This window comes from Dermacentor variabilis, unplaced genomic scaffold, assembly GCF_050947875.1.
Source record: "Dermacentor variabilis isolate Ectoservices unplaced genomic scaffold, ASM5094787v1 scaffold_12, whole genome shotgun sequence".
NCBI classification, from domain to species: Eukaryota; Metazoa; Arthropoda; class Arachnida; order Ixodida; family Ixodidae; genus Dermacentor; species Dermacentor variabilis.
In genome coordinates, this window is record NW_027460280.1 from 10,432,118 (window position 1) to 10,450,585 (window position 18,468).

The 18,468-nt window shown below is 47.7% G+C and overlaps 1 protein-coding gene across 10 annotated transcripts in view; it reads left to right on the plus strand.

Annotated features, from left to right (window-relative positions):
- Positions 1-17,994, plus strand: part of Vps8 (vacuolar protein sorting 8) — a 947,651-nt gene extending 929,657 nt beyond the window's left edge. For all 10 annotated transcript variants that reach the window (XR_012825005.1, XM_075677136.1, XM_075677139.1 and 7 more), the window contains one exon: positions 17,793-17,994. Coding sequence is in view for 9 of the 10 variants with exons in the window: in XM_075677136.1 (XP_075533251.1) it covers positions 17,793-17,906 (114 nt within the window). In the remaining variant the exon portion in view is untranslated. The remainder of the gene's footprint in view (positions 1-17,792) is intronic.
- The last annotated feature ends 474 nt before the right edge of the window (positions 17,995-18,468 follow it).

The window sequence follows — 18,468 nt, forward strand, 5'->3', positions numbered from 1 at the left end:
GTTAACCATAACTGTTGAGGGGGATCAACGCTTAAAATTCCACAAACGGGTAAAGATGGGACGAGCATGTGCATAAAACTTTGGAGGCATTGTTGCTCCTTACCAGGCCTTCAGGTCGTCGAAGAGCTTCTCATTTCTGGTACTTGACTGAATCGTCAACCACGCTGTGCGGAAGAAAAGCATTCCAAAAATATTGTGACTTGCTCGTCTAGTAAACGCATAATATGCGCCCTCCCCCTTTCTTTTTCTTCTTTCTCTTTCCCTTGTCTCTGACTTTCATTATGCTAATAAACTTGAGAAGAGCTGTTAAGAATGAAAAACAGCACAAGAAATGGGACAAGAAAGAAAGACCTACAGAACACTGATTTGCGCATGGCAAAATATCTCAAGGAGGGGGGTACTGGTCCTGGGAAGCTAAGAAGCCACCACAACAAACAGATGGGAGGGCTGTTAGGTGAATGGCCGTGAAGTCCACAGAGAAACAGAAATTAAGGAATGTTAGGGGCTGCCGCACCATTCAGTAGCCCATTGAATGTTGAAGAGTGTGACAGTGACTAACGGAAAATAATTTTAAGGAGGAGAGTGGGCTGATAGATATGAAGGGGGGGAGGGGCACATAAAAGGCATCAAGAACAAAGTTGATGGATAATTATGGTCGTAGAAAGAGCATCTCGTCACTGCCCGATCACTGAACACCAGACAACTATGGCCAATCGCCTAGCTGAGGCTCCCCTAATCCGTCGTAACATGTGCTGCTTAATTGATGCGGAAAGCCCATCCTAACTAAATGTCTCGGCAGTTTCCAGAATAGACGGGTATCAGGAGACACGACACTTTCAAATCTCTCGGAGCTACTGGCCTTTATTTTACTGTGAACTGCAGATAGCGTAATTTTCACAAAGGCTTCTAAACAGGTAGCAACCCTGCTTCGGACTGTCTGTTTCATCAATTCTAGAGTGTGGTAATATGCATTGCAGGATGACTACAATACCATGATCGCAAGTTACTTCCAAACATCTCTTCTAACAAAGTCAGACAGCAGGTCATCGAAAGTGGGCGAAACTTGCTAGAAACTTGTACAAAGCTTCGTTTCTGTATTTTTAAATCTAGACTAATTTACCATGCCCACAACACCAAAAGTGCGATTGAGTGATAAGTTACTTGCAAAATAATACTTACCCTCTTCCATACGTAGCCATGGCCGTACCGCTCACTAGAAGCGTGGCAGTTTGGGCGAGTTGGTATGTCATAACTGTTTAAGGCTAGTAGCGCCGCTCAGGACGAGCAAAAAAGGACAGAGGTAGGGGTAATCAAAGAGAGCGGAAAACAGGGTGAGCGCTATCGCTAGCGCTCGCCCTGTTTTCCGCTCCCTTTGATTACCCCTACCTCTGTCCTTTTTTGCTTGTCCTGAGCGGCGCTACTATACTAGCCTTAAACAGCTCACTAGAAGATCTGGCTAGGAAGCATCGGTTATCACCACTGTTACCTGGGCTGCAACAAGTCTGAATTGCAAACAAGACACACAATAGTGCGCTGTCTTGTTATTGTTTGGCCCCATTTTTAGCACTGTTCATTGTTCCAAGCCATGTAAAAGCTCGGTCATCGACATGCATTATATAAATGCATCAATTCATAAATGAAATTAGTTTTTTTTTAGTATTATCATTTTTAAAAATAGCGTAAGGATGATTGCATAATTTGATGCAAAGTGGCTACACATTTTAGCAATGAAAAGCTTTTGTCAGAACTTAAGCAGAGTGTTGTTTCGACAATGCAAAAACATGCATCCTCGTTTAAGCATTCTTGTCCGGGGAGCGAGTTTCTTTGCATGGTGTACAACCTCCACACACACACACGCACACACACACACACACACACACATATATATATATATATATATCGAGAGAGAGAGAGAGGTGAAGGAGTGGTTGCTTAGTGGCTATGGTGTTGGGATACTAAGCAGGAAGTCGCGGGATCTAATCCCGGCCACTGTAGCTGCATCTCGATGGGGCGAAATGTGAAAACACCTGTGGCACTTAGATTTAGGTGCACATTAAGGAACCCCAAGTGGTCCAAATGTCTATGAATCTCCCACTATGGCATGCGTCATAATCAGGTCGTGACTTTGGCACGTAAAACCCCATAATTTTTTTCTTTAGAAGGAGTCGGAGGAGCGGTAGTTGGCGGTGGAGACCCGCCCCCCCCCCCCCCCCAAATTAATTTCCGGCTACGCCACTGGTAACCAAGTGTATTCTACATTGCTGCTGGTGTAAATTTTTGGCGGCAGTGTAATCATTAACACATTGCCTTTTGAAATTTTTAAAATGTTGTCTACTTGGTTACAGCAATAGTAGCTCTGTGTTTGGCTGGCTAAGCTCTGCATCACCAGGTGGCTACACCATGCAGGCTGCTCTCGTTTACGCTAAGCACCATCGTCACAGCGGTAGTATTATGGAGGGGCTTTAGTTTACCCCTCCGCCCATCCATCAAAATGCCCAGCTTGCCTGTGGTTACCGGAATACCAGACAGACTTGGCACTGCGACAGAACGCTTGAAACGCATGCTGCTTGGATAGCTCTCACCGGTGATCAACAGCAAGGCGACTAGTGGAGAGGTTGGAGAGGCGCGCTGGTTTTAAGGCAACCAGAAGTAGGTGACATGGAGTCGCATCATGACGCAGAGCCAGTGAGGGCAGAGCTTAGCGCAGGTCACTCGGCGAATGAGTTGAGGAGAAAAAGCATGGCTAAGGAGGAGGGTAACATGTAATTGTTTAATATGAGATGCTTGACTTCAATTGTTTGAGTTTTTTACTATAGCTATACCCTACGCATCTAAAAAATTTGTGCAAACCATTTCAAGGACCCTATAACCACATTTGCACCGTTCTTCATGGGCCTTAAATGTGGACCTGATAAGTGCTTCATCGTGGGCATCTGCTGGGTTGGTGTGGCAGCGCATTTCCCACCTTCATTATTTTTGTACTTAAGTTAGAATATACACATTTGAACTTTCAGCTGTTTTTGTACCTAATATAATTTTAAGCTTTTTCTTGATGTAAGAACTATTTACAAAAGTGATTTTATTGGGATAGTAATTACCATAATATCTCGAGAGGTAGCCTATGTAAAATCTAGAGAAAATCGGGTGAAAAGAGTGAGTGGGCTAACTTTTGGTGTAAAGTCAAGAAAAGGTGAAAAAAGAAAACATTGTCACCAAAGGTTGTGAAGGTTTGTTTATGTTGACGCGAAGTAAGCTGCCCACTACAGGCACTGATCACCAGAGAGGAGACGGTGAAGGGCACAGTTGTGCCCTGGGGTTTTTTGGTTGTCGGCCATGATTAAAAGAAGGCTGCTCTGTTTCGGTGAGCCCGTCTTAGTTATTGTCGTGACATTTTACTGGTAGAGGTGCGAGGTACATGGTACCATTGCCGGCGACGCAGTGTACCTCTGACACGTCTCCTGTGAGTAGTCCGGGAGAGATTACCCCTGTGCACATACGTACCAGCCACTGTCTGCAAGGGCTCCAACCTGAGCACGGTCTTTTGCCCGAGCATATCTGGACGATGAGCCTGAGCCCACCGCCTTCTGCTCCAGCTGTTCTGCCGACGCAGTTCATCATCAACTAGCCACAAGCGCCGACTGTATTCCACGGAGATGCTACTGAAGACATGGAAGATTGGCTAGACCATTTCGAGCAGGTCACCGAATGCAACGGATGGAACGAAGACCGCAAGCTGCACAACGTGTACTTTGCGCTCCAAGACTCTGCGAGGACGTGGTTTCATAACCATGAAATGGCATTGTCTTTGTGGGGCAAATTTTGACAACAGCTGAGCGCCACATACTCCAACACGGACAGGAAAGAGAGAGTGGAATTGACAATACAGGCAAGATTCCAAGTCCCGAACGAGAGGGTCACCACGTATACTGAAGACATGGCTCAGCTTTTCAGGCGTGCGGATGCCTCAATGGCCGAAGACAAGGTCCGATATCTGATGCGAGGCGTGAAGCAAGAGGTTTTTGCTGGGCTTATTCGAAATCTACCCACTACACTTGCGGACTTCCTTGCTGAAGCGACAGCAATGGAAAGAGCCCTTCGACAGCGTGTCAGGCAATACGACTGCAACGTGATGGAACTTTCGAACAGCCCTCCTACCATGACTTCAGGAAACCACCTTGAGGACCTGCGTGAAAGGATCAGGGCTGTGGTACAAGTAAAGCCCCAGAAACTGCAGGTAACCAACGGGCTGACAGCACCAATTTCTATGGCAGAGATAGTGCGTGAGGAGATAAGGCAAGTCATCCGAGCTCCTGAAAGCTACGAGGTACCACAACGGTGGGAGCCAGTCCAAATGACTTATGCGGACGCGGTACGATGACCGTCGCTGTACAGCCCCTCAAACGTCATTCAGGCCATCGAACAAACGGAAGTAGCATCCAGGTGTCGCAGTCCACCATCCATCGAGGATTCGAGGCCCCGGAAAAGCGACGTCTAGTGGGCTCCTGACCTCAGGCCCCTATGCTTTCATTGCGAAGAGGCTGGCCACATCTACAGGATGTGTCCCTATCGGCTCATGGGTCTCTGTGCATTCCCTCCAGGTGCTCCTCGTCCACGACCTGGTTAGTGCTCTATGGAGATAGAGAATTTCATCGCGCATCGTGATAATTCATTTGAGCAGCGAAGGCACAAGCCCCTTTCTTCATCGCCCACTCTATACCGATCGGCCAGTCCTGTGTTTCCTCGAGACGCTCATAGGCGTCGTTCGCCCAGCCCTACAAACCCGGAAAACTGAGTCAAGTGACCTCTGGAGGTGAGGCCGCTGACACCAAGCGCATCAAATATCCTCCATCACGACGACAACGACTACAATGAAACGACGTTCAGGTGCATTCCGGTGATCAATGACAAGTTGTAACATCAGACATACTGGTTACCATAGACGATGAAGAAGTCACTGCTTTAATTGACACTGGTGCTGAGAGCTCGGTTAGGAGCAGAGAGCTTGCGTCAAAGTTAAAGAAAGTTTTTACACAGTGCACTGGGTCGCAGATCCGTACTGCTGGAGGTCATATACTAATTCCCGTTGCAGATGCACTGCTTGAGTACCTAAATATTCGTGGATTTACGTACGTCGGGGACTTCATTATTCTGCTCAGTTGCTTGAGGGACTTGATACTCGGCATGGACTTTCTACAGTCAAGTGGAGCCATAATCAACCTGGAAAAATCGAGTGTGATGTTCTCTATGGCTAAAGCCATAGCAAGCGCCGCTAGCAACGAGAATCACACCGAAAACGCCTTGTGCATCGTCGATGACAGCATAACGGTACCGCCAAGAAGCAGCCTACTGACCCAGGTAACGTACAAGGCATTCGACTGCTATGAGGGCATCGCCGAAGCAAACATTCCATTAATGCTTGAGTGGAACATCTGCATTGCACGAGGCCTCGTCCAGCTTCAGAACGAACACTCATTAGTCCTGCTGACCAACTTCAGCAACAAATATCAGCACTTACCGCAAGGCACAGCTTTCACTTTCCTCCATGAAATTGCTGCCCTCACGGTTGTCGCCTCGCTCGGAACTGCTTCGCCTAATTCATTGGAAGCGGTCAACCTGAGTGATCACATTCAGATTAACTCCGTCTTATTGGAAGTACAGAAACAGCAACTACTCAACCTTGTAAATGACTTCTCTACCGAGTCTGAAGTATGGCGCACCTCCATTGCGAAATATCGTACTCCTATGGATGAGTCAGCATGCCCCGTTTGTCAACATCCATATCGCGTTTCACCTACGGAAAGGGAGGTGATAAAGAACCAGGTTCAACAGATGATCAATGATGACGTGATTCAGCTGTCCATAAGTCCATGGGCGTCCCTCGTCGTGTTGGTTAAAAAGAAGAACAATACACTACACTACTGTGTATACTATTGACATCGTAACGGTGTCACCAAACGTGACGTTTATCTCCTGCCACGGATCGATGACGCTGTGGACCGTCTATGCCATGCCCAATTTTTCACCTCTTTGGATCTTGAGTCAGGGTACTGGCAGATTGAAGTAGATGAGTGCGACTGCGAAACAACACCATTTGTGATGCCTGATGGATTATATGAATTTAAAGCCCTCCCATTTGGCCTGTGTTCTGCATCTGCCACATTTCAGCGGATGGTGGACACTGTTCTCTCTGGACTGAAGTGGTAGACGTGCTTAGTCTATTTAGCCGACATTGTGGTGTTTTCGAGGATGTTTGATGAACATCTAGAACAACTCAAGCATGTACTATCGCCATCAGCAAAGCAAATATGACTATCAAGCCTGAGAAATATCATTTTGGCTTTCAGGAGCTCAAGTTTCTTGGTCATGTCAGCCCTCATGGTGATTGGCCAGACCCCGGGAAGCTAGCTGCCATTGCAGAGTTCCCGCGTCCAATTGACATGAAGGCAGATTTATGCTTGTTAGGTCTCTGTGCTTACTATCGTCATTTTGTTAAATTTCATATTGCTTCTGGTTGTGGAGCTCCAAGAGGAGATCACCGCTTGCCATTCTGGATGCTTTGTAACCTGTACCAAAAACTTGGTTGAGAGACTTAGAAACGATGAATGGAGAGATTGTTTAGCCTTCAATCAAATTCATTGTGGAGTAGCAGAAAGATGGCTACCTTCTTTTCGTGAACTCGCTGCACTCCTAACCCACTCGGGTCAGTATACCTGGACTTCGCATCAGTTCATCTGACAGTTCAAGGATTGCCAAACCATTAACGAGATTAACACGCCAAGATGTACCCTTCAAGTGGATGGACGAGCAACAAGCAGCATTTGCAAAATTGCGGAAGCGACTGCAAACAGCCCCCGTACTCGCGCATTTCGACGACAGGGCTGACACAGAAATCCACACAGACGCCAGCAATGTGGGGCTCGGTGCCCATACTCGTGCAGTGGCAAGACGGCGCCGAACGAGTAGTAGCCTATGCAAGCCGTAGTCTGACAATGGCGGAGGTCAACTATTCCACGACTGAAAAGGAGTGTCTCGCTGTCATTTGGGCCATTGGCAAGTTCTGACCCTACCTGTACGGCCGACCTTTATGAGTAGTAAGTGACCACCACTCACTGTGCTGGCTTTCAAGTCTTAGGGACCCTTCAGGCCGCCTCGCTCGTTGAAGCCTCCGCCTTCAGGAGTACGACGTCACAGTGGTTTATCAATCCGGACAGAAGTACCGCGACGCCGACTGCCTCTCACGTGCACCTATACTTTCGAAGCCAAGTCATTTATAGCAAGACTTCCCGTTTCTTGGTGTAGTAGACACTGTCAAGATGGCTGACCTCCAACGTACTTGTTGTATCGTACGTGTAGGGTAGCTCGGTCAGGTGGCCAGAGGCACCGAGCACACTCGGGGGGCCTCCGTCCTAAAAGAACAACCACGACTTCAATCGTCTGCGATCACATCCCTCACTTCTCTGTGTCTGTCCCTTGACAGCACCAGCCTTTTTTATTGCCATTATGACGTCACGTATGACGTAACAACAAAACCGAAACTAGAAATGAAACCAACTGCACAACAACACAACATACACCTTCCCTTAAAAGAAAGAAAGAAACAAGGAAACAAACTTGAACATTTCACAAAGACAGTCTAAGAGGTCACAAAGTCACTCAGCCATGCTGGAGGTCGGCGAATTCTAATTCTGCATTCCGACTATGCTGTAGCACTTCTGGATGTTGATGGAGACTCTAGTTGATGCTCCTCTCCTCTTAGCTCGTTCTCTGCTTCAGCTGTTCGTTCAGTGGTATCGAGAAGGCCAGGGTGCTCAGCTGGCATAGTTTGGGGCTCAGGAACAACAGGAAAACTGGCATACCAGTCACCAGCCACAGGAGCAGCTGTTGTCAACTGTGAGCCTCCTTAACGAACCGTGTACGGCACCTTAGACAGCCTCTCGGCATTCCATGTTTTGTTGTCTTCCAGGGTGAAAGCACTATTTCCCTTTTTACTCACTATCTTCAGGGGTTCACTGTAGGACAAATCGCCTTTCCTCGAAACATGAGGGTCTTTCACCCTCACGAAGTCACCTGTACAGAACGTTGGCACTTTCGCCCCCTCTTTTTCTATCTGTATACTCCTTGCTGCTCATTTGTTTATCTCTCACCCTCTTCCGTAATTGGGCAATTTCTGGTGCCGGCTTGTAAAAGAAACCTGGGCCTGGGAATACGCCCACTATGTCCAACATGGTGCATGGAGCGCGTCCATGCAAGAGTACAGCTGGTGGAATGCCCGTTGTGGCATGTGGTGTACTGCGATAAACAGCCAGGTACTCCAATACTGCTGTCTCAATAGGTCGATGTTCCAAAACTGCAAGCTGCACGTAGTCTTTCAAGACCCTGTTGAAACGTTCCACCTGTCCGTTACTTTGAGGATGATAAATCGATGAGCAGGAGCGCCTAATTCCGCGCTTTCTGAGAAAATCCTCGAACTGGGTAGACTTCAGTTGCGGTCCATGATCTGTTAATATCTCATCTGGGTACCCCTCTCTGCTGAACACTGTTGTCAAGAATCCGATTACAGCATTACTTGTCACACTTGAGACAAAGGATACCTCAGGCCACTTGGAATAAAGGTCAATCAACGTTATTGCAAACTTGCAGCTCTCCCTAGCGCTTGTAAAAGGACCGACAATGTCCAGCGCTAGTTTCTGCCAAGCACGCTCAGGTAGCGGAATGGATTCCAGTGGTGCTACTGCAGGCTTCGCTGACTTATCTGCCACTTGACAGACACTGCAAGACGAGATTGCCTGCTCTACTTGTTTGTCGAGCCCTGGCCACCAATACTGCTCGCGAATCCTCTGCTTTGTGCGCACAATTCCTTGGTGACCTTCATGCGCCAACTCCACGAGCTTTGATGTCAATGCAGCTGGTATGACCAGGCGCTCATCCCGCAATAGAAGGCCGTCCATAACTGCCAACTCATCCCGTACGTAAAAAAAGGGCCGCAACTCAGGCTGAAGACTGCATTTCGCCGGCCACCTAGTTGTTACGTAAGTCATCACCTGCTGTAGCAGCAAGTCGGATTGAACAGCTTCCTGAAGTTGTGCCTTTGTGATGCAGGTGGAAACAAGCGACACAACTTCTTCCTCTTGTTCTTGTACGTTTGACAGAGGCAATCGTGATAGAGCATCCGCCACCTTGTTATCACTTCCACGGTGGTATAGTACATCAAAATTGTAGTACAGTAGACGTGCCGACCATCTTGCAATTCGGGTAGACCGGCGACCTGTGCCCCGGGATGAGAGGAGAGTAATCAGAGCTTGGTGATCAGTTCGTAGCTCGAACTTCCTTCCCCAAAGAAAAACGTGCCAGTGTTCACACGCCCATACGCATGCGAGTGCCTCCTTTTCTCCTACTTAGTACTTGCGCTCCGCTTGCGACAGCGTTCGAGACGCGAAGGCAACGGTGCGGAGTTCATTTCCGTACCTCTGTTGTAGCACTGCTCCCAGACAGTGGTCGGAAGCATCTGTAGTCACTACCGGAAGTAGCGAGGGGTTAAACATGTGCACGGCCTTGCTTGTTGCGAGTAGTTGCTTCACACCACGGAAGCTTTGAGCAGCCTTGTCGTCCCAGGAAAAAGAAGCTCCTTGACGAAGTAACTCGCGAATAGGCTCTACGACGTCAGCAAAGTGAGGAACAAACTTGGCATAATAGCTGACAAGTCCCAGGAACGAACGTAGCTCTGTGGTGTTCGTGGGCGCTGGGGCTTGAACAATAGCTTCAACCTTCGATTTCAAGGGTGACAAGCCGTTGTGGCTGACGACATGTCCCAAGAATGTCAGTTCTTGCACATTGAACACGCACTTTTCGTTAAGCCGCAGGCCAGCCGCTGAGATGCACTGAAGAACATCATGAAGGTTTGCAGAGTGCTCAGCCGCAGATTTACCGTAGACGATAATATCGTCTATGTTGCAAAGTACACCCTTGCAGCCTCTCAGGATTGAAGTCATCATCTTCTGAAAAGCGGCTGGTGCAGAGGCGAGGCCGAAACACACTCGACGGAACCGAAAAAGACCGTCATGCATAATGAATGTCGTCAGATCGCGGCTTTCAGGCGTTAATTCCACTTGATGGTAGGCTGATGCCAAGTCGATTTTTGAAAAGTGTGTTGCCCCTGCTAGCTGATGTAGTAGGTCGTCACTATGTGGAAGAGGAAATCCGTCAACGATGATAGCTTTGTTGGCTTCACGAAGGTCCACACAAAGCCGAAGGCTGCTGTTCTTTTTTCGGACCACTACCACCGGAGAAATCCATTCAGAAGCATCCACTTTCTCGATTATGCCTGCTTGCTCAAGCCGCTGTACTTCAGCAGAAACTTGTTCCCGAAGGGCCAGAGGAAGTCGACGTAGCTTAGCGGCCACTGGGGTCACATTCACCTTGCGGTTGATGTGATGAGCAAAGCCTTTTACTACTCCTGTCTCATCTGAGAACAAGTGGCTGAATTTCTCCCGAAATTCCAGAGGTAGAAGGTCGGAAGCAACACTTTTCATTTGCAGGCATTTCAACTCAGCCCCCTGTATATGCAAGTCCAGGCTGCTGATGGCGTCCATTCCAAGTACTGCGGTTCCCTGCTGTACAACATACAGGAGAACAGGGACAGTGCGTTGCTTGTAAGCAACGGTAGCGGAGAAACATCCCTTCACTGTGATCTTCCCGTTAGAGTAATCCAATAAAGCAACAGCAGGTGGTAGCAACGCTTTCCTACTTTGAAAATGCTTTATGTAAATGTCCTCCGTTATTATGGATACTGACGACCCTGTATCTACTAAAAAGTTCACAGGAATGCCTTCAACTTGCAGTTCGATGAAAATGCTGAGGCGCGAAACGCCGGTCCAGACATGTAGCAGCGTCACATGATGCTCGGCGTCCGCTTGCACTTGCGTTACGCGTTGCTTGGCGTCCTCTTGCACTTCCGTCTCGCTCTCCTTAAATTCCGAACTGCGGCACATAACCTGAAAGTGACCTGCTTTTCCGCACCCAAAGCATTTCTTATGTTTAGCCTTGCAATTCGGCGAATTTGCCAAATGTCGAGTAGACCCGCAGCGGTAGCAACGACGCTGATTCGTATCCCTTGCAGACGCCGGCTGCGTCTGTTGACATTTCCGCAGCGAGGTCATGAACTCTTTACGGCGACCGTCACGCGACTTCGACGCCGAAGCGCCTGAATGTCGTACGTACTTCACGTCCTCCGCTGCGCCGAACTCTCGAAGGCTCTTCCAAGTTGCTTCGTAATGTTCTGCTATCGTAACTGCCCTGTCCAAGGTCAGCATTGCGCCTTCGAAAAGGAAACGCTCACGAAGCCTGTCCGATGCGATACCAGAAATGAGTTGGTCACGGACAGCTATGTCGGAGGATCCCTTGAACTCACAGTTCTTTGCTAGTTCACGTAAATTAGCAATGTAGACATCAGTAGGCTCACCCGGATTTTGTATCCTCTGTTTGAAGCGGTGCCGTTCGACAAGCACATTCGTCGTGGTTGAGAACAGGCGGTCACAAATGCACAGCGCGTCTTGAAATGCATCTTCCGCCGCTGTAACTTGACTTGTAGAAGTAGTATGCTGATCTGGGACTGGCACCGTGGGAGTAGTAGCAGACAGAGTAGTAGCAGTGTTCATCGACGCGTTGCGGAATTCACGTTGCCCTTCGACGCCAAGCGAATGCAGAAGTATGGCTCTCTGCCGAGAAGCAGCAAACTCGGTGGCACCCGACGCTTCCAAGTAGGTAGAAAATAGTTCCTTCCACTGCTTCCATGGTATGAGTCGCTGACCGGGGGTTTCCAGAAATGCAGGCAGAGGCGTAAGTCCCGCGAAAGTCATCGTAAGGCCTAGCTCGTCGCCAATATGTTGTATCGTACGTGTAGGGTAGCTGGGTCAGGTGGCCAGACGCACCGAGCCACACTCGGGGGGCCTCCGTCCCAAAAGAGCAACCACGACTTCAATCGTCTGCGATCACATCCCTCACTTCTCTGTGTCTGTCCCTTGACAGCACCAGCCTTTTTTATTGCCATTATGACGTCACGTATGACGTAACAACAAAACCGAAACTAGAAACGAAACCAACTGCACAACAACACCACAGTACTGACAGTACATTGCTTCCCCTCATTCTATACCTCGAGGGAGCCGACGTTGTCCCACGACCGATCTCACGAGGACTGGCTTCTTACTGCCTCCGCAACAATGTTGTCTACAAAAAGAACTTCAGAAACAGCCAAGAAACATTCCTTCACGTCATCCCAGTTTCACTGCGTGAAGAAGTGTTGCAAGCATGTCATGACGACCCATGTGCCGGACATTAGCGCGCATACGCCATAAGTATTACTGGCCGTGGCTGTTCTCATCCGTTCAGCGCTGCGTGAGGAGCTGCATGATTGTCAGCGGCGCAAGGTTCCACCTTTGAAACCTGCTGGTCTTCTGCAACCCCTGGACCCTCCTCCAGCACCGTTTAAACAGGTTGGACTGGATCTTCTCGGTCCATTCCCTACGTCATCCGCAGGCAACAAATGGATAGTTGTCGCAACGGACTACCTAATGCAGTACACAGAAACAAAAGCTATACCCTGCGGAACATCTACAGGAGTCGTCATGTTCTTGGTCCATGACATTGTGTTATGTCACGGGGCCCCTTCCGCCTTAATAACCGATCAAGGGACTGCATTTACGGCTGACTTAATACAGGAGATTGTCACACTGACCCGCACCAGTCATCGGAAAACTGCGGCCTATCACCCACAAACTAATAGGCTTACAGAGCACCTCAATAGAACTGTCACCGATATGATCTCAATTTACATTGACGTATAGCACAAGTTATGGCACCATATTTTACAGTATATGACATTCGCATACAATATGGCTGTTCAGGAAACCACCCGATTCATACCATTTGAACTGTGTTATGGGCGCTGCGTAACAACACCTTTAGATGCCGTGCTCCCGGTCGACAACGAAAAAAGAAGCAACAATGCTGACGACATTGTCCAGAAGGCCAAAGAAGCTCGACAGTTTGTTCGCAACCTCCAGCAGAGTACTGACACCCGCCATTACAACAGTGGCCGAAGGAACATCCAGTACGAACCCAGTGACTACATTTGGGTCTGGACACCCATCCGTCATCAGGGGCTGTCGGAAAAATTACTGCGTTGATACTTTGGCCCGTACTAGATCGTCAGGCGACTCAGTGATGTGAACTACGAGGTAGTCCCTCAGAGTACTACTATGAGCTCGAACCGATGACAGCCACGCGTCGAGATTGTCCACGTAGTACGGATCAAACCGTACTATGCCTGTGAAGACGTGTCCATCTCATAGACTTTCTCCCGCGCCCTTTATCACCCTCTGATCAGCGACTGGGACGCTTGCTTTTCACATGGGAAGTAATGACGCGAAGTAAGCTGCCCACTACAGGCACCGATCGCCAGAGAGACGACAACGAAGGGTGCAGTTGTACCCCGGGGTTTTTAGGTGTCGGCCATCATTAAAAGAAGGCTGTTCTGTTTCGGCAAGCCCGTCTTAGTTATCTTCGTGACAATATGCTCTTGTTCAGTCTTCCTCAAAACCTTCAAAAGAACAGTCACTATCACTGTCGAACAATGTATCGATGACCTTGTCATGCACACGGTGATATGTGGTCGGCTGGGGGGAAGGGCAAGGGGAAATGGCCAATGACAGTAGCTTGCGAAACTCACTGCGCACTTCAAATTGTTTTGTTTTGTTTTGCCAACATTTCGCGGTCTATATTTCTTGAGAGCATATTATATAATAATTTTTGGATGGCAGGCTGTTATTACTGAATTCTATGCCTTGGGGAAAAAACTGAATTTTTGTAAACAACAAAACAGACTACCAGAAGTGAATGGAACAGGGGAGTGAGAGGGTAACACACCTGGAATGCTAATGGCATGTAACGGCACCTTGGATTCCTTCAGAATAATGAAGGCGGGAAGCTTAAAAAACAAATTTTATTATGGGGTTTTACGTGCCAAAACCACTTTCTGATTATGAGGAACGCCGTAGTGGAGGACTCCGGAAATTTCGACCACCTGGGGATCTTTAACGTGCACCTAAATCTAAGTACACAGGTGTTTTCGCATTTCGCCCCCATCGAAATGCGACTGCCATGGCCAGGATTCGATTCCACGACCTCGTGCTCAGCAGCCCAACACCATAGCCACTGAACAACCACGGCGGGTCGCGGGAAGCTTGATCCCTTCTGCGGTCGCACACAGCACAACTGTAAACCCATGGCGAGAGCATCCAGTGTTGGTGATCAGGATGCTCGCTTCGCCAGTGATGTTGTTGGTCTTTGTTGCCGGTTCATTCATCCATGCGCACTATTGGTCATCCGGTGCCATTGGACTGCCTCCACTGTCTTTTCAATTTTGAAGCTTTGTCGCGACCCGATGTCCTTGCTGCTATGCAATGAGACCAAATGACCAAGTTTTGCAAATTCAATGGTTGTTTAGCATTGTTCACTTCTCTCCCATGGCACCTAGCTTCTGCCGAGGTGCTGCAAAGGGGGATAAACCAATCATGACTGCCCTTCCCAGCCAGCATTGCTACTTGTCCCTGGCAGTAGCTGACTGACCCTGTTTTTGCCATTGGTAGTGGTGGCGCTACCTCCCCAAGGCAGTGCGATTACGAGAAGTGGGCTTGGTGTTCTGGAAAAAAAAGTTTCGTAGGTGTTACTCTTGTAAAACAAGAAGGCGAAAGCCTGCTTCACATTTGGCAATACTTGATGTTATACAATCGGCGTTAGACTTCTTTGTAAGACATATTGGTAATGCATTAAGTTATACAGTCGGGGCTAGACTTCTTGCAAGACATAACAAGCGACAGTGGGAAGTGCACGTATGGACACAAAGGCGACCTCCTCACTAAGGTGCAGCGGCACATACTTCTTCCACAGTGGCATACTTGTGCAGCCGTCATCAGGATCCTTAAGAGCGTGCATACTCCTCCATCGTTTGCCACCGACAACCGCCGCCACTGCTCCGGCTATGATGTCGGTGCACAGAGTGCATGCATGCGCCCCCTTTTCAGTGCAAGAACACCTGGCGTGACAGCAATTACTCAACATTCGACAGACACTTAAGACTGCTTACGTGTAGGAATGAAAAGCATTATACCATTTGTAGACCTTGCAACGTCATCAACGTGCTCATTTTATACACTCGTGACGTGGCATCACCTCCTCCACACTGTCACGTGCGCCGCCCAGTGACACACACACTAGTCAGCAAGATGGCTGTGACGTGGCATGTGCACTCAGGCATGCACTAAGCACACATTTAGTAAGCCAGAACTGTGGAGCAGTCGTGGCTTCAGGGAAGTGTGCTCGTGCCCTGGGTTCGAATCCCACCCAAACCAAATGTGCCAAATTTCGTTTTCAAAGCTGCTAATTTACTTTGTTTACAGGAACCTCCCTGAGAAACCTGACGTCAATCCGGGCATTTTTTGATGTGTTTTTACTCTTTGCATCGTCGGCCATTTTTCGTAACGCCGCAGTTTCACCAAAGGCACCGCCAACATAGACACCTAAGGCGTTCGCCTTACATTAGCAAATGATGCCAGAAAAAGGGGTGGACTTTATCTTCGGGTTATTATGGTAGGACACTGGGTTGGTACCACTGCCGTCATGCTGTTGCTGTATCGACCCATGTGTGTGGGAAATACAAAGAGTGTGTTTAGTCGCAAAAGTGTCCAAGCCAAGTCACGCAGGGTACGAGTTCGGGCTCAGTATGCTGGCGTTGTGCGCACACACATTCCTTTTGAGCAGCTGTATGTGGTTGCCACAACATGGCGCATGCACTGGTCTGAGCAGAAAGGACAATAAACGACAAGCTTAATCTAGAGTTGGCAAACGCTACAAATTTTCCATCATGCACTATCGAGGTGCAATGCTGTTGCCAGTGTTCCTCATTGCACCGGCATTGTGACATGCCTTGTAGCGTTCCTGCTGTATACACCAGCAGTTGTCTCACATGCTGTGTAATGTTGCCTCCATGTGTTAAACACCATGCAAGGAGCTTGAGCACACTGCTATACCTTGTTGCCACTGTCAATGCTTCACCGTTGGGTGAAACTGAGACTTCTTTTTACAAGTGTCCTTAGTGTTCATAGCTTAAGTACGTCGTACAAAAGAGCTTTAAATGAGATGCCTTGCAAGAAATTTTTATTTTATTTTTATTACTGTCAACCTTTTTTATGTTAGCTGTACACGTGCTCTATCAGAAACGAAAATTTTGTGGTGCTTTATTGCCGCTGCAGTTTTATTTAATAGATACCCCAACTGAGCAATTACATTTTTAAGGCATGTGCATTCATAAGTTCCTCCGGCTGGCCTGGACTGAGGGCAGTACTCTAATCAAGACATGCTCGGTTTAGAGTAAAAATGGGAAAAGAAGCAGAGTACGAATACACAACTGAAAAGATTTTGCGCCAAAAAACAACACACACAAGAAAGACGACGACAGCATGGGCGCCCGTGGTGTCATCGTCTTTCTTGTGTGTGTTGTTTTTTGGCGCAAAATCTTTTCAGTATGCAAGATCACCAGCTAGCCCAGCAGTTAACTCTTCTCATCAATACACATCTTGTCGAAAGCAGAGTGCAAAAAAAAAGGGGGGGGGTGAACCAAATGATAAACAAATGAAAACAAAACAAGAAAATTAAACTAGGTATGATAATAAATTAGTGGAGAACAGTTTGTGAGAAGAAATAATAAATTGGTACAACAAATACTATAATCACCTCTGGTTTAAAGGGGCACTGCCAGTTTGGACTGATGAGGTATTCTTTCAAATTCTGATGTGAAGAGAAAAATTAAGTTCCATTATTTGGTACTGTGACATCTCAGCCTTGAAAGTTGCCAAGTTCAATGTTTGGCTGTTTGAGGATGCAATGTAGCCCATCTTTGGTGACAAGAATTTAACGATCGCAGACGCAGTCTATGATGCAAGCTAGTGTGAGAATTCCCAGGCATTTGCTTTTTGCACCTTTTCTGGCTTACCTAGCCTCTTGTCACAGTAAATTATGCCCAAGCGTCATTGCAGCTATTATTAGTGTTCCTTTGACCATTTTTGCCACCCCTTCTTATTGAAAGAACAAACAACCCTGTTCTCTCTCTGTCACAGGTAAAAAATGCTTGCCTTTCCCTACTCTACCCCCATTCATGGCACTAGCAATGCGATCAGAAATGCTGCTAAGATAAGCAGTTGCTGCCCTGATGTCCACTTGCCATAATGTTGCCTCAAGAGACATTCCTTGTTCACTCACCATCATCCATGATGTCAATTACAAAGACGAAAAGCAAACAAAATTTGCTCCCTCATTAGGAAGCTGGATAAAACACACCTATGCCAGAGACATTGAATGTTGGCCACAGAACATGCTGTCATGCTACGTGCAATGTACACATTCCATGTTCAACAAGGCCGTACTTGTTGGAGAACAATGAGCAATACAAGCATAAGCTGTGCCAGTCTTTGTTGCATGTGTTCCTTTATTATTCTGCTTTTTTACCATCAGTGCTCTTTCACTATGCTTGATCCATTGAAGGTTGCATATCCCTTGCGCAAGTAAGTAGCTGTACAGCATGTACAGTTTGCACATTGGGCGGCATGTTTTGCTTGTGATAGATACAAAATGTTTGTCAATTTTTCCACAAAAGAACATTTCTAAACTGGGCAGTGCACTATGTTGTGATGTGATGTGTATAGATAATTTGCTCACTGCTGTTCTTTTTCTGCAACCAGGCTGGCGCAACATCGCGGAGCTTCCCAGATGCATTGCTGCCAGTGCTACTGAAAGATAGCCTCCGGCTCCGCCTCGCTCCTGCGCGGCCTCCAGACATCAAGCTGGATATCTGAATCAGCTGAGCATTTCAGCCACAGCTATGAGCTAGCAGAATGCCTGCAATGGACTGTGTCCAGATTTAAAAAAAGTATACAAACTTCATTTTTCTTCGGTGTTACTTTGGAAGGCATAGTTGTGCAAACTGTGCCTTTCATGCATGAATGCCCACCACATTTACTGATAGTCAAAACATGCAATGTGTGATTGTACATGGTTGTGCCCACCATGCAATGAAAGTAAACAGCATGCAATGCTTCGTTTACTAAATGGAAGTAATGTGTCAGGGCCACGTTGGTAAAATAAGTGTATGGAGAATGCCTGTACAACTGTCGCCACCATTTGTGGCCCACTGATCGACTCCACAATCGACTGCAGAATGATCGACTGCACAGAAAACTAAAGTAATGTCTAACAGTCTCGGAAGAGAACAGCAGCTTACGATAGGTAGCGAGGCACTAGCTGGAAGTGGTAAGGAAATACATCTACTTAGGACAGGTAGTGACCGGGGATCCGGATCATAAGACTGAAATAAGCAGAGGAATAAGAATGGGCTGAGGTGCGTTTGGCAGGCATTCT